General features: G+C 50.8%; 1 protein-coding gene across 1 annotated transcript in view; it reads left to right on the top strand.

The window, feature by feature from the left end:
* The window catches only part of SLCO2A1 (solute carrier organic anion transporter family member 2A1), an 82,436-nt gene that overhangs the window by 57,362 nt on the left and 12,847 nt on the right, over positions 1-12,227 (top strand). The window contains exons 4-9 of the mRNA XM_021678702.1: positions 4,041-4,268; positions 5,156-5,254; positions 7,341-7,477; positions 9,221-9,299; positions 9,835-9,999; positions 11,070-11,259. Coding sequence (XP_021534377.1) covers positions 4,041-4,268; positions 5,156-5,254; positions 7,341-7,477; positions 9,221-9,299; positions 9,835-9,999; positions 11,070-11,259 — 898 coding nt within the window. The remainder of the gene's footprint in view (positions 1-4,040; positions 4,269-5,155; positions 5,255-7,340; positions 7,478-9,220; positions 9,300-9,834; positions 10,000-11,069; positions 11,260-12,227) is intronic.

A 12,227-nucleotide genomic window follows, 5' to 3' on the forward strand; every position in this document is an offset into this window, starting at 1 on the left:
ATTTGACAGAGACAGAGACAGCGAGAGCAGGAACACAAGCAGGGGGAGTGGGAGGGGGGAAGCAGGCTCCCCGCTGAGCAGGGAGCCCGAAGTGGGACTCGATCCCAGGACTCTGGGATCATGACCCGAGCCGAAGGCAGACGCTTAACGACTGAGCCACCCAGGCGCCCCTGTTCTCACTATTTTTAAGTGTATAGTTCAATGGCATTAAGTACATTCACACTATTGTACGACCATCAACACCATCCATCTCCAGAACTTTTCATCTTTCCCAGCTGAAGCTGTACCCGCTAAACACTAACCCCCCATTCTACCTCCCACCCAGCCCCCAATAACCACCATTCTACATTCTGTCTCTGTGAATTTGTCTATTCGAGTTTCTTCATATAAGTGGAGTCTGCAATGTTTGTACTTTTGTGTCTGGCTTATTTCAGTTAGCATAATGTCTTCAGGGTTCTTCCATTTTGTATGTAGCATGTGTCAGAATTCCCTTCCTTTTTAAGGCTCAGTAATATGCCATTGTACGTAGCTATCACATTAATTGTGTTGGTGGACATTTGGATTGTTTCCACCTTTTGGCTATTGTGAATAACCCTGCTATGAACGCTGGTGTACGAATATCTGTTAAGTCCTGTTTTACATTCTTTTGGGTATATACCCAGAGGTGTAAATGCTGAATCATATGGCAGTTGTATTTAAAGTTTTCTTGCGGAACCGCTGTACTGTTTTCCATAGTGGCCACACCATTTTGCATTCCTTCCAGCAGTGTACAAGGGCTCTAACTTTTTCCACATCTTACACAAACAACACAATGTTTTCTGTTTGTTGTTGTTGATAACAACCATCCTGATGGGTGTGAAAGGGTATCTCATTGTGGTTTGGATTGGACCAGGCAATGCTGTGGTCGCTTCTTCAATGAGCTGTGTACCCCAGTAGGCTGAAGAGTTTGTAAAGGCAGCACCTGTGCCTCTCTCCATCACCTCCTGTCCCCCACCCCAGCAGAGTGCCTGCCCACAGTCACTATTGGCTAAATAACTGACCAACTGAGGATGAATGAAATTTGGCCTGGGAGTTTTTTCAGGACTCAGCATTTAAGCTTTCCCCCTGTCTGGATGACTCTGACAAGAAGACATCTTGCCCTCCCTTGCTGTTCCTAGGATAGGCCTCCTGTTCAATGGGGGAGCCCCGTAGGTCAGCAGTTTTCAAATGTATCCTATACAAACACCAGTGTAGAGGACAGGTAAGCGTGGGGCCAGGCTGGACAGAACATGTGTGCCTGGGGGAGGGAGAGGGCAATGAGGAGAGCAGACCCGCCCCCACCCCACCATCCAGGGCAGCCTGGGGCAGAGTTGAGCATAAGGGACAGATCTGGTCTGCAGCCCTCATATTTCCTCTCTGTGGGGCTTTGAGGCCCACAGAGATCAGGGCTGATACCCTCTCTGGGAGGACCCCAAATGAGAATTAAAGGGAATTAGGTTAGTATGAAATGAACAAACCCATAGAGCAAGATCAGTGATGTCAGTGGTGTCCATTGGCTTGGACAAGGTAAGAGAAGAAGGGATCTTTTTTTTTTTTTTTTAACATAATGTATTATTTGTCTCAGAGGTACAGGTCTGTGATTCATCAGTCTTACACAATTCACAGAGCTTACCATAGCACATACCCTCCCCAAAGTCCATCACCCAGCCACCCCATCCCTCCTACCCCCCTCCCCTCCAGCAACCCTCAGTTTGTTTCCTGAGATTAAGAGTCTCTTATGGTTTGTCTCCTGCTCTGGTTTCTTCTTGTTTCATTTTCCCTCCCTTCCCCTATGACCGTCTGTCTTGTTTCTCAAATTCCTCGTATCAGTGAGATCATATGATAATTGTCTTTCTCTGATTGACTTATTTCGCTTAGCATAATACCCTCTAGTTCCATCCACATCATTGCGAATGGCAAGATTTCATTTTTTGATGGCTACATAATATTCCATTGTATATATATATACACCACATCTTCTTTATCCATTCATCTGTTGATGAACATCTAGGCTCTGTCCATAGTTTGGCTGTTGTGGACATTACTGCTATAAACACTGGGGTGCACATGCCCCTTCAGATCACTACATTTGTATCTTTGGGGTAAATACCCAGTAGTGCAATTGCTGGGTCGTAGGGTCGTTCTATTTCAACTTTTTGAGGAACCTCCATACTGTTTTCCAGAGTGGCTGCACCAGCTTGCATTCCCACCAACAGTGTAGGAGAGTTCCCCTTTCTCCACATCCTCGCCAACATCTGTCGTTTCTGACTTGTTAATTTTAGCCATTCTGACTGGTGTGAGGTGGTATCTCATTGAGGTTTTGATTTGGATTTCCCTGATGCCAGGTGATGTTGAGCACTTTTTCATGTGTCTGTTGGCCATTTGGATGTCTTTGCAGAAATGTCTGTTCAAGTCTTCTGCCCATTTCTTAATTGGATTATTTGTTCTTTGTTGAGTTTGATTAGTTCTTTATAGATTTTGGATACTTGCCCTTTATCTGATATGTCATTTGCAAATATCTTCTCCCATTCTGCTGGTTGTCTTTTGTTTTGTTGACTGTTTCCTGTGCTGTGCAAAAGCTTTTTATCTTGATGAAGTCCCAATAGTTCATTTTTGCCCTTGCTTCCCTTGCCTTTGGCGATGTGTCTAGGAAGAATTTGCTGTGGCTGAGGTCGAAGAGGTTGTTGCCTGTGTTCTCCTCTAGGATTTTGATGGATTCCTGTCTCACATGTAGGTCTTTCATCCATTTTGAGTCTATTTTTATCTATGGTGTAAGAAAATGGCCCAGGTTCATTCTTCTGCATGTGGCTGTCCAATTTTCCCAACACCATTTGTTGAAGAGACTGTCTTTTTTCCATTGGACATTCTTTCCTGCTTTGTTGAAGATGAGTTGACCATAGCGTTGAGGGTCCATTTCTGGGCTCTCTATTCTGTTCCATTGATCTATTTGTCTGTTTTTGTGCCAGTACCATGCTGTCTTGATGATGACAGCTTTGTAATAGAGCTGGAAGTCCGGACTTGTGATGCCACCAGCTTTGCTTTTCTTTTTCAACATTCCTCTGGCTATTCAGGGTCTCTTTTTGTTCCATACAAATTTTAGGATCATTTGTTCCATTTCTTTGAAAAAAGTTGATGGTATTTTGATAGGGATTACATTAAATGTGTAGATTGCTCTAGGTAGCATAGACATTTTCACAATATTTGTTGAAAAGAAGGGATCTTATGGAAGGGAGCCCTCAAGATCTCTCAAGGCCTTGGAGAGCAGACAGTGCTGATTGGTTAGTGTGGGCCAAGTTAAAAACAGCCGCATGGAATGGCAGTCCAGCCTGGCCTGGTCCCCACAGCCACAGGCTGCATGGTGCTCATGGCATGCTGGGAGTCTCTGGGACCCTCACAGAAGGGTCTGAAGGTGCAGCCTGGCTCCTGTGGTGCCCATTTGTAATAGGAGGGACTAAATTAGACAGTCTCAAGTCCTTTCCAGCTCCCCAAGTTGTAGGATTCTTGGTTGCTGCCCACATTCAGTAAGGACATTAAATGCCTTTGTGTGACACACTGCCAGGCTTATCCAGGAATCAGGCTCCAAGGGTCAAGACACAGGAGAGATGCATCCCAGGTGGGGCTGACACTGTCTTCTGTGAGACAGAATGGCCTTTGTCCTGCTAAAGAGAACCACACCCTGAGGACCTCAAGCTTGAGGCTGAGCACGGGGCACTTCAGGCCAGCAAGCCTGGGTTTTGATCCTGGATCCCCCTTTTTCAACTGGGTGACCCTTTCCTCCGGGAATGACAGTATCAGCCTCCATGCTCAGGCCCCTGCCTGTACTCGTAGAGGACAAAGAATGAATAGCCATGGGCGGAAGATTTGTCTCCCACCCAAGAAGGTCTGCTCCCAGAGCAGGGAGGCCACACTCTGACCTCTGTGTCTATAGTCACTTCCCAAAGGCCTGAGAGGAAGGGCAGGTTTGGAGGGCAGCCGGTGGAGCCAGGAGACCGGCTGGTGACTGGCATGCCCTCTCATTGCAGGGAACAACAGCTTCTTCCAAGCTGAGCTCTGTCAGAAGCACTGGCAGGACCTGCCCCCCAGCAAGTGCCACAGCAGCACCCAGGACTCCCAGAAGGAGACCAGCAGTATGTGGGCTCTCATGGTGGTCGCCCAGCTGCTGGCAGGCGTTGGGACGGTGCCCATTCAGCCGTTTGGAATCTCCTATGTGGACGACTTCTCTGAGCCCAACAACTCACCCCTGTACATCTGTGAGTCACAGGCTTGAGGAGGGCAGCAGGGAGGGGGCCCAGTCCTGAAGTGGCCTTTGCTGAGGCCCTGAGGGGCTGAATCGAGGTCGGACCTTCTTTGCCCCACTAAACACAGCAAACGAGTGCCGAGGTTTGGGGAGCAGACAGATCTGGCTGGAAGGCCAGCTCTGTTACCTACAAGCTGTGTTATCCTGGGCAGGTGGCTGGGCCCCAGGGTCCCAGGTTCCCTCGCTTGCAGAACGGGGCTAATAGTATCCGTGCCCTGGGCAGCTGTGGGATTATATAAGTAATGTAGATCACCCCTTAGCCCCACGCTGGGCACAGGGGAGCTCCTTACCAGCTCCTGGAACGATTGCTGTCCAGTCCTCCAGGCACAGGCCGGGGTACCCGTGTCTTCCTGACCGTCCACTTAGGGACAGGACAGCCTCAAGGAAGGACAAACAAAGCAGATAACCAATGACCACCTGACTGCCCCCATCCTTCCCTTAGAACAAGCCACACTGAGCATTCTCGAGGCCCACGCCCCAAACCAGACAGAGCACCCGCACTGGCTCAGTAGCCCCACAGCTCCTGCCAGGGCCCCCAGCATCATACTCGCAGGGAGCCTCGCCCACCAGCACACCCGGCAGGAATCTTTAAGTGCTGGGGAGGCTTTTCCTCCTGGCAAGTGGATCTCTCTGGCTGGAGGAGAAACAGCTTTGGTTCTGCACATCTCAGGATCTTGAGTGATTCTGGTCTTGTCTATGGGAAATGCCCTCAGTGTGGACTTGTTAGGGCCAGGGGACAGATGGCGTGACATCTCAGGAATCCCTCAGCTAGGGAAAGAACCTGGGGCTGCCACACTCTCTCAAGCTCCCTCAGCCTCCTTTGCCTGCTCCCCTTTCCAGCCATCTTATTTGCCATCTCTGTATTCGGACCGGCCTTCGGGTACCTGCTGGGCTCCGTCATGCTGCAGATCTTCGTGGACTATGGCAGAGTGGACACAGGTGAGTGTGTGCAGGGAGTGTGTGCAAGGATACTTGTCCTACCACTGGTTCCACGAAGCAGCCTCCCCGGCCCCAGCCAGGCAGGGCAGAAAATGAAGCTTTAACTCCAGATGCTTGGGCCCTCTCCTTCCCTCACTCATTCACACCTGCAGAGCCTCAGACAGCCAGGAGCAGACCACGTGAATCTTCTGGCACAGGACTCTTTCTGTCCTCAGGAAGTTCGTAGCAGGAAACCTTGAGACCTGGGGCAGGGCCTCAGCTGTTGCCACCACAGCTGCCCATCTTGGTGGTGCTATTAAAAACAGTTTTATGGTCCTTGGACTCTAAGGTGGTATTTAATTATTTTAAGAAAAGATTTAATAAGAGCTCTTTTGAGCATCAAAAAAGCACTACATAAAATATACACATGGATTATGATTCACATCATGCTTAACAATGTGGGCACTGGCAGTAAACAAGCTGTGTCTAATCCTGGTTCCACCTCTCACTGGCTGAGTGATCTTGAGCAAGTGTCTAGATCTTTCTGTGCCTCGGTTTCCTCGTCTATAAAATGGGGCTAATGATAGTAAAATAGAGTCGTTGTAGGGATTAGAACATGTCTGATATATATTAAGAGGTTTACAGGTATGAGCTCTTATTCTTCACAAAATGGTATGGACTAAATTACTGTGTATCTTAGAATGAAGAGGACATATGGTCTATACACCAGGGCACAAACACTGAGGTAACCCCTCATGGAACCAGCCCCCAGTGAATCCTGCAAGAGCTCATGGCCTTTGTAAGCTTGTCTTATGCCACCCAGCCTCCCAGAGGGCAGGGAGAGCCAGCACTGTCACAGAGGGGCAGGCAAAGTGCTTTGGAAGCTCCAAGGCAGGAGACAGTGCTCCTGCCTGAGGTGGTCAGGGAGGGCTTCCCAGGCAGCTGACATCTGCATTGAGCCCCATCGGTGGGTGGGATTTCTGCCTTCCAGGTGGAGAAAAATACTTGGACAAAGCCAAGAGGTGGAACATGTGTGGAGTGTGGTGGTGGTACAGAAAGCTCCCACTAGCCAGAAGTTGTGGCTAGAAGGCAGATCTGAGCCAGACTCTTGGGAATAGTACTCCCACCAGTTCCTGGCACACAGATCAGAGCCTGCACATCACACAAAGAATGTGGACAGGCATTAAAGCCACCATGCTGCCAGAGTCCACAGACTCCTGTTCTTGGGGACCATCAGACCATGATGTCTTCTTGAGGTGTCACCTGCCTTTACTTCACATGACAGGGAAAAGCCCGGGGGAGCTTTCTGCCTCAGGGTCAAGCCATCTTTGCCCTTTTACTGGCACTTCCTGAATTGGTTCCTGCCTCTTGGTTGCCCAAAGAGACTTGCAGCTGAGCTCCCTGTAACAGGGCCAGTGCCCAGCGATGCCTGGCATTGCTTGGGTGAGGGCCATTCTGCTACCTTCTTCCTCCTTCCATGCCCACATAGTTTCTTTACAAAGAGAGACACAATGGCAGACTCTCAGATGCGGGTGGGAGACATTGCCAGAAGTATCTCTTTTGGAGGCTCAGCAGCCCACTCTGATGATGGTTGTTCCCTCAGGCTCCTAAGGATTATGGGGCCTCCTTTCTTAGGGATCAATAAAGTTGGGAGGCAGTAGCAGTCAGTGGTTAAGAGTGCAGGCTTGGACACCAGGGAGACATGGGTTTAAAACTGACCAATGAAATAATACTTACCAGCCTTGACCTTGGACCAGTGCAAAGCTAATGTCTCTGATCCTCAGTTTTCTGATTGGTTGGAGGTGGGTGGATGCAGCCTCCTTCATTGTTATTTCTACCAAGGGCTGGGAATAAAATAAAGTGAGGCCAAGGTTCTGATTGCTTCAGCCTGGGGATTCTCTGATGCTCTGCTTTATGCTCAGTGGTCACCATGCTCTGGAGACCAGATGGCCTGGACAGGGAATGTTGTCTTGACTCAGATTCTAGCCCATGGCTTACCTCTTCTGCATCATGGGAAGAAAGTCCCCCTAATCAAAGGCCCTCTTTACAGCAAAATGAGAACCCACATTCATCCAGAAAACACTGTTCCCTTTGCTTTCTTTCCCAGCTGCCGTTAACCTGAGCCCTGGAGACCCCCGGTGGATTGGAGCCTGGTGGCTGGGCCTGCTCGTCTCCTCAGCGTCCTTGGTTCTCACCTCTTTCCCCTTTTTTTTCTTTCCTCGAACAATGCTCAGGGAAGCGGAGGTAAGGTTCTGAGAGCCCATGACTCCCTGCCTATCAGAGTTCAAGAAAGGGAGGTGTGGGAAAAAAATAAACTGAACTGAGAAGCAAATTCTGGGTGAAATCTAAACAAGTTATATGACGCAGGACTTCTCAGAGGCTTTGAGAGGTGAGAGTGCTGGTGAATTTCCAAAAGATGGTCTCCCACCAGTGTCCCCTTACCATGTCAGCATCTCAGGTATCAGGAGGGTTCCAGGGAACACAGTTTGGGAAACACCAAGTTCACAGTGAAGAGCCAGGAAAAGCTGAATATATGACCTGGCACAGTTGGCCCATCACGTGTGAACCTGCAGGACTGAGTCGGAAGGAGACCCCCTAGAGCTGAAGAGCGTGAGGGCGAGCTGAAGAGCGAGCCGACTATGGGCAGATGGACCTTCTGTGTGTCTGCTGGGGAAGAAGTCAGAAAAGGATGAGAATGGAAGACAGAGACGAGAAGTCTAGGAGGGGCTTTGATGTTAGGCCTAGGGTCTAAAACTTGTTCCGAATCCATGAAGTTCTGGGGTGCTGCAGTGACTGGGTGACCACGCAGGGGGCACCATGGCAGCTGGGCTGAGGTCGGGGAGTCAGGAAGGAGGGGAGGCTGGCCATCTGAAGAGGCCTGTGTAGAGATGGGGGATGAGGCTGAGCGCCAGGGCGGGGGCTGCTGGGCAGCTGAGGCGAGGGCAGGGAGTGATGTTCTTGGAGGGGCTGCCAAGGACTGAGCGGCGGACAGATTGGAGGAGAAGGGGGCCGAAGTGAGCCAGAGCCAGAGCTCAGCGTTTGGCAGTGAGGTGTGTGAGATCTAGGCCGAGCTGTGGGAAGAGGGGCGGGAGTGGGAGAGCCTCCGCTTGTCTTGGGGAAGAATTTCAGAGGTTGTCAGTGCCGTACGGTGGTTTGGGGGTCAGGCAAACCTGAGTCTGAGTCCAGATGCTGAGTGATCTTGGGCAAGTTTCCTTGTTTCTAAGTTTCCTTTAAAATACTGGAGATAGAGCACAAGTCTCAGAGGAGGCTGTGAGGAGTGCCGATGCGTGTGGAAGGCTGGGCATGGTGCCTGGTGTGGAGTAAGCATTCAGTGCGTGGGAGCTCCCGTGCCTGGTAGTGTGTTCTCCAGGGGAGCCCCAATGGCATCAGGGCTCGGGGGGAGCCTTGCACACCTTGTGCAGGGGTTCAAAGCTGCAGCTGACGAGTTCACAAGGGGTAGGCGAGCTCACTGAGGTGGTATGGGTAGAAAGTGTGGGCCAGGGGCCAGGATGGAGCCTTGAGCAGGACTCAGCTTTGGGCCCAGAAGGAAGCAGGAACTCTATAGAGGAGACAGAAAGAAAGAGCTAGAAACAGGTAATTCTAGACCAGGTATCCCAGAAGCCTGCGGCCCCTGGAATCTGAGGACGGGGAGGAAGTGTAGCCATGACAGACAGACAAGGGGTGAGATCTGATCGGACACCTTTTGGCATCAGTCAAGGGAAAGTTAGATATGAATAACATGCCCAGGGGAGTGTCGGGAGGCATTGTCGTGGATGTGTTCTGGCCGGCAGCCACAGCACTGGGCTCGCTGACATGCAAGTAGCATTTGCTTCAAGAGAACATTCTCTGGGCGCCCTCCCACCCACACCTGGGGCAGCTTAGTGCTGCCCGCCCCTGAGCCACCGAGACCAGGAGGGGCAAGGGCCCAGGGAAGGGTCACTACAGGGAGCCTATGCCTTTAACGTTCACCCCCTTTGCTGCCTGCAGAGGTCTCCAGCCATAGTGGATGAGGCAAGGAAGATGGACGAGGTCAAGCCAAGAAGCTCCCTGGTGGATTTCATTAAACGTAACTAACTGACCCAGCAAAGTCCTGGGGGGCGGGCCTGGCTTGCAGTGAGGGTCAGGGGGTATCCCAGCCCATGTGGTGTGATGTGTGGTAAGGGGCAGTAAGAGCAGGTGGTCCCATCTCTCAGGAGGGGTTCTGCCAGGGGTCCTGGTGACTGCTTCTGTGCAGGTTCCAGGAGACTCAGAGCTAAGCAGAGTCAGCCCCACCTCCATGGTCTGGCCCCCGTGTTCTCTCCTCTCCTTTTACATGGAGGTGGCTCTCGTGTGAGGAGGATGTTCCCAGTGTTAGCTCTATTTCTATCCAGGCTTCGCCTGATATCTCCCAGGCACGTCCTCACTTTACTTAGCCCGTTGGCATGTTGAGTGGGAGTCGAGCGGCTGTGTGCCCCTGGCCACTGAACATCTTGGTGCCTCAGATCTGCCCTGAGGAAGAGAAGAAGGCTGCCTGGAGGAGGAGAAAGGGCAGTGACTAGTCCCAAGCTACCCGTGTGGTGACTGCCATGAGGGCCCGGCCCCTGACAGCCATCTGTTTGCAGGCTTTCCCCGCATCTTCCTGAGGCTGCTGATGAACCCACTCTTCATGCTGGTGGTCCTGGCCCAGTGCACCTTCTCCTCTGTCATTGCTGGCCTCTCCACATTCCTCAACAAGTTCCTGGAGAAGCAGTATGGTGCCTCCGCAGCCTATGCCAACTTCCTCATTGGTGAGTCTGGAGGGTGGGGGTGCTGCAGGAGCTGGGGGGCCCTGCCTGGGCCCTGCCTGTAGGAGTGGCTGGCCCTCCTCCACCCATCCAGGGATGGGCGAGGCCAGACCGGACACAGACAAGAGCCAGAGGAGGACTGGCCCAGAGGAAAGAATTTTAAGGACATTTTTCCTGGTTAGCAATCTAGACTGTTCTTGGCAGATCTTTGGGGCCCCTATCATTCCAGGCAGGAGTGGGTGGAGGCTAGGGTCTGCCTTCCTCCCCGTCAGAGGGGCTGGAAACCTGACAGCCTCCCAAGGCCCTGACATCATCAGGGCAAACAGAGGAAAGAGAGAAGGTAGAATTTGGGGTTAGGCAAAATGCCTCGTGGTTTTTTTCCTTTCTTCACCAAGGACTCAGATACATTCACTTGGGTAAGGAATATGTGGCCCAGTGATTCTCTACCCTGGCTGCACTTTAGGATTCCCTGGACAACTTTTAAAAAATACAGTCACCCAGGCTCCCTGCTCAGTCAATGAAAGCAGAATCTCTGAGTGGGGCCCAGCGTTGGTATTTTGTGCAGCTGAAGTTGAGAGGCACTGATGTGGTCCCACCAAGTACCAAAGTGAACTACAGAGCCCAATCCACAGGTGAGCCTGGCCATATGGATGTGGCAAGGTGGTCAGGGCATTGGCTGTGACCTCATCCCTTTAGCCTTCAGTCACCAGCTAGCACATCAGTCAGCGACACCACCGTGGGACCCATGTGGTCACAGTGAGAATGCAATGAGGGGCCAGGTAATGAAAGGTGCTTAATAAATGCACCTTCAACCCACATCCCTCTGGCTGCAAGGACTCCACTTGTTTCTTTATTCTTTGCACAAGCAGGGCAATCTGCTAAGTCAGGATAACTCTGTAGATGCTCCTGGCAAATAGTAAGCGTTCAATTAATGTCAGTTATTACCACTGCAATTGAATGTATCAAATGTTCCTTCAAGTAGCCATGCCCCTTTGTCCATGGTTCAGCTCAGTGTCTGTGCCCTGCCCCCACTTCCAGTCCTGTGCACCCAGACAGCTTCTCTTTATCTGTAGGTGCTGTGAACCTTCCTGCCGCAGCATTGGGGATGCTGTTTGGAGGAATCCTCATGAAGCGTTTTGTTTTCTCTCTGCAAACCATTCCCCGCGTGGCTGCCACCATCATCACCATCTCCATGGTCCTTTGCGCCCCTCTCTTCTTCATGGGATGCTCCACCCCCACTGTAGCGGAGGTCTATCCCCCCAGGTAATGGGAATGAGAGGTGAGAAGATCCCCTTTGCTGAGGCCAGAGCCTGGATCGGGCTGCCATACGCTTTCCTATCTGCTTCCTCAACTCTCTTCTCTCCTTTTCACTTTTTGATCTAATCTCTTACGTGGCAACTTAGAAAATGAGGTCTTGAATCATATGCTCAATTATGAGAAGAAATCTGAGGGTCCTAGTGGGCCAACAGCAATCAGGGTCAGGGTTCTGTTTTTTAAGAAGCACCAAAAACTAATGAGTTTGGTTTAAGGATAAATCTGTAGGGCTGTGAGCCTCAAGAACCAGGAAATAAGCTATGTTTAGCATCAGCTCTATGCCGGCTACAATTACAAAGTCTCCTTGAGCTGCTGAAGAAAGATGAGAGAAGGAGACTTGAAAAGATCTGGGAAAGGATAATGAAAGTGATGGCAGACTCAAAAAATTAGAGCAGGTGAGGAAGAGGGCAGGTAAAGTATACCTGTCAGTTTGCATAAAGCAATCTGGTCCCAGGTTTTAAGTCTGGCTTCATGTTCAGGAAGAGCTTTAGAGGCCCATGAGGGGAAGGTGCTGAGCAAGGAGCATTTATTTTTTCCTGGGTGCCCCTTCCAACCACCTCTTCTTTTAGGTTTTGCCTAATGAGGTTGCAACGTTTGGAGAAACTGTACCTTTCAGTCTTGAGTGTTTTCTCTTTTTCTTTGAAATACCATCTTTTGTCTTTGGTGGGTGAAGGAGAGAAGGGGCACAAGGGAAGGGAGAGTTGCTCAGGGCAGGAACCCCCACCCAGTTTGTATTGTTCTGCAGGCTGACTATGGATTGGAGAAGCCGAGAAGACTTTGAGCCTTCGGGTGGTTCTCACTAGGAGCTTTTTTAAAAAAGATTTATTTATTTAGGGGAGCCTGGGTGGCTCAGTCGGTTAAGCGTCTGCCTTTGGCTCAGGTCATGATCCCAGGGTCCTGGGATCGAGCCCCACATT

Source organism: Neomonachus schauinslandi, chromosome 1 (assembly GCF_002201575.2).
Source record: "Neomonachus schauinslandi chromosome 1, ASM220157v2, whole genome shotgun sequence".
NCBI lineage: Eukaryota > Metazoa > Chordata > Mammalia > Carnivora > Phocidae > Neomonachus > Neomonachus schauinslandi.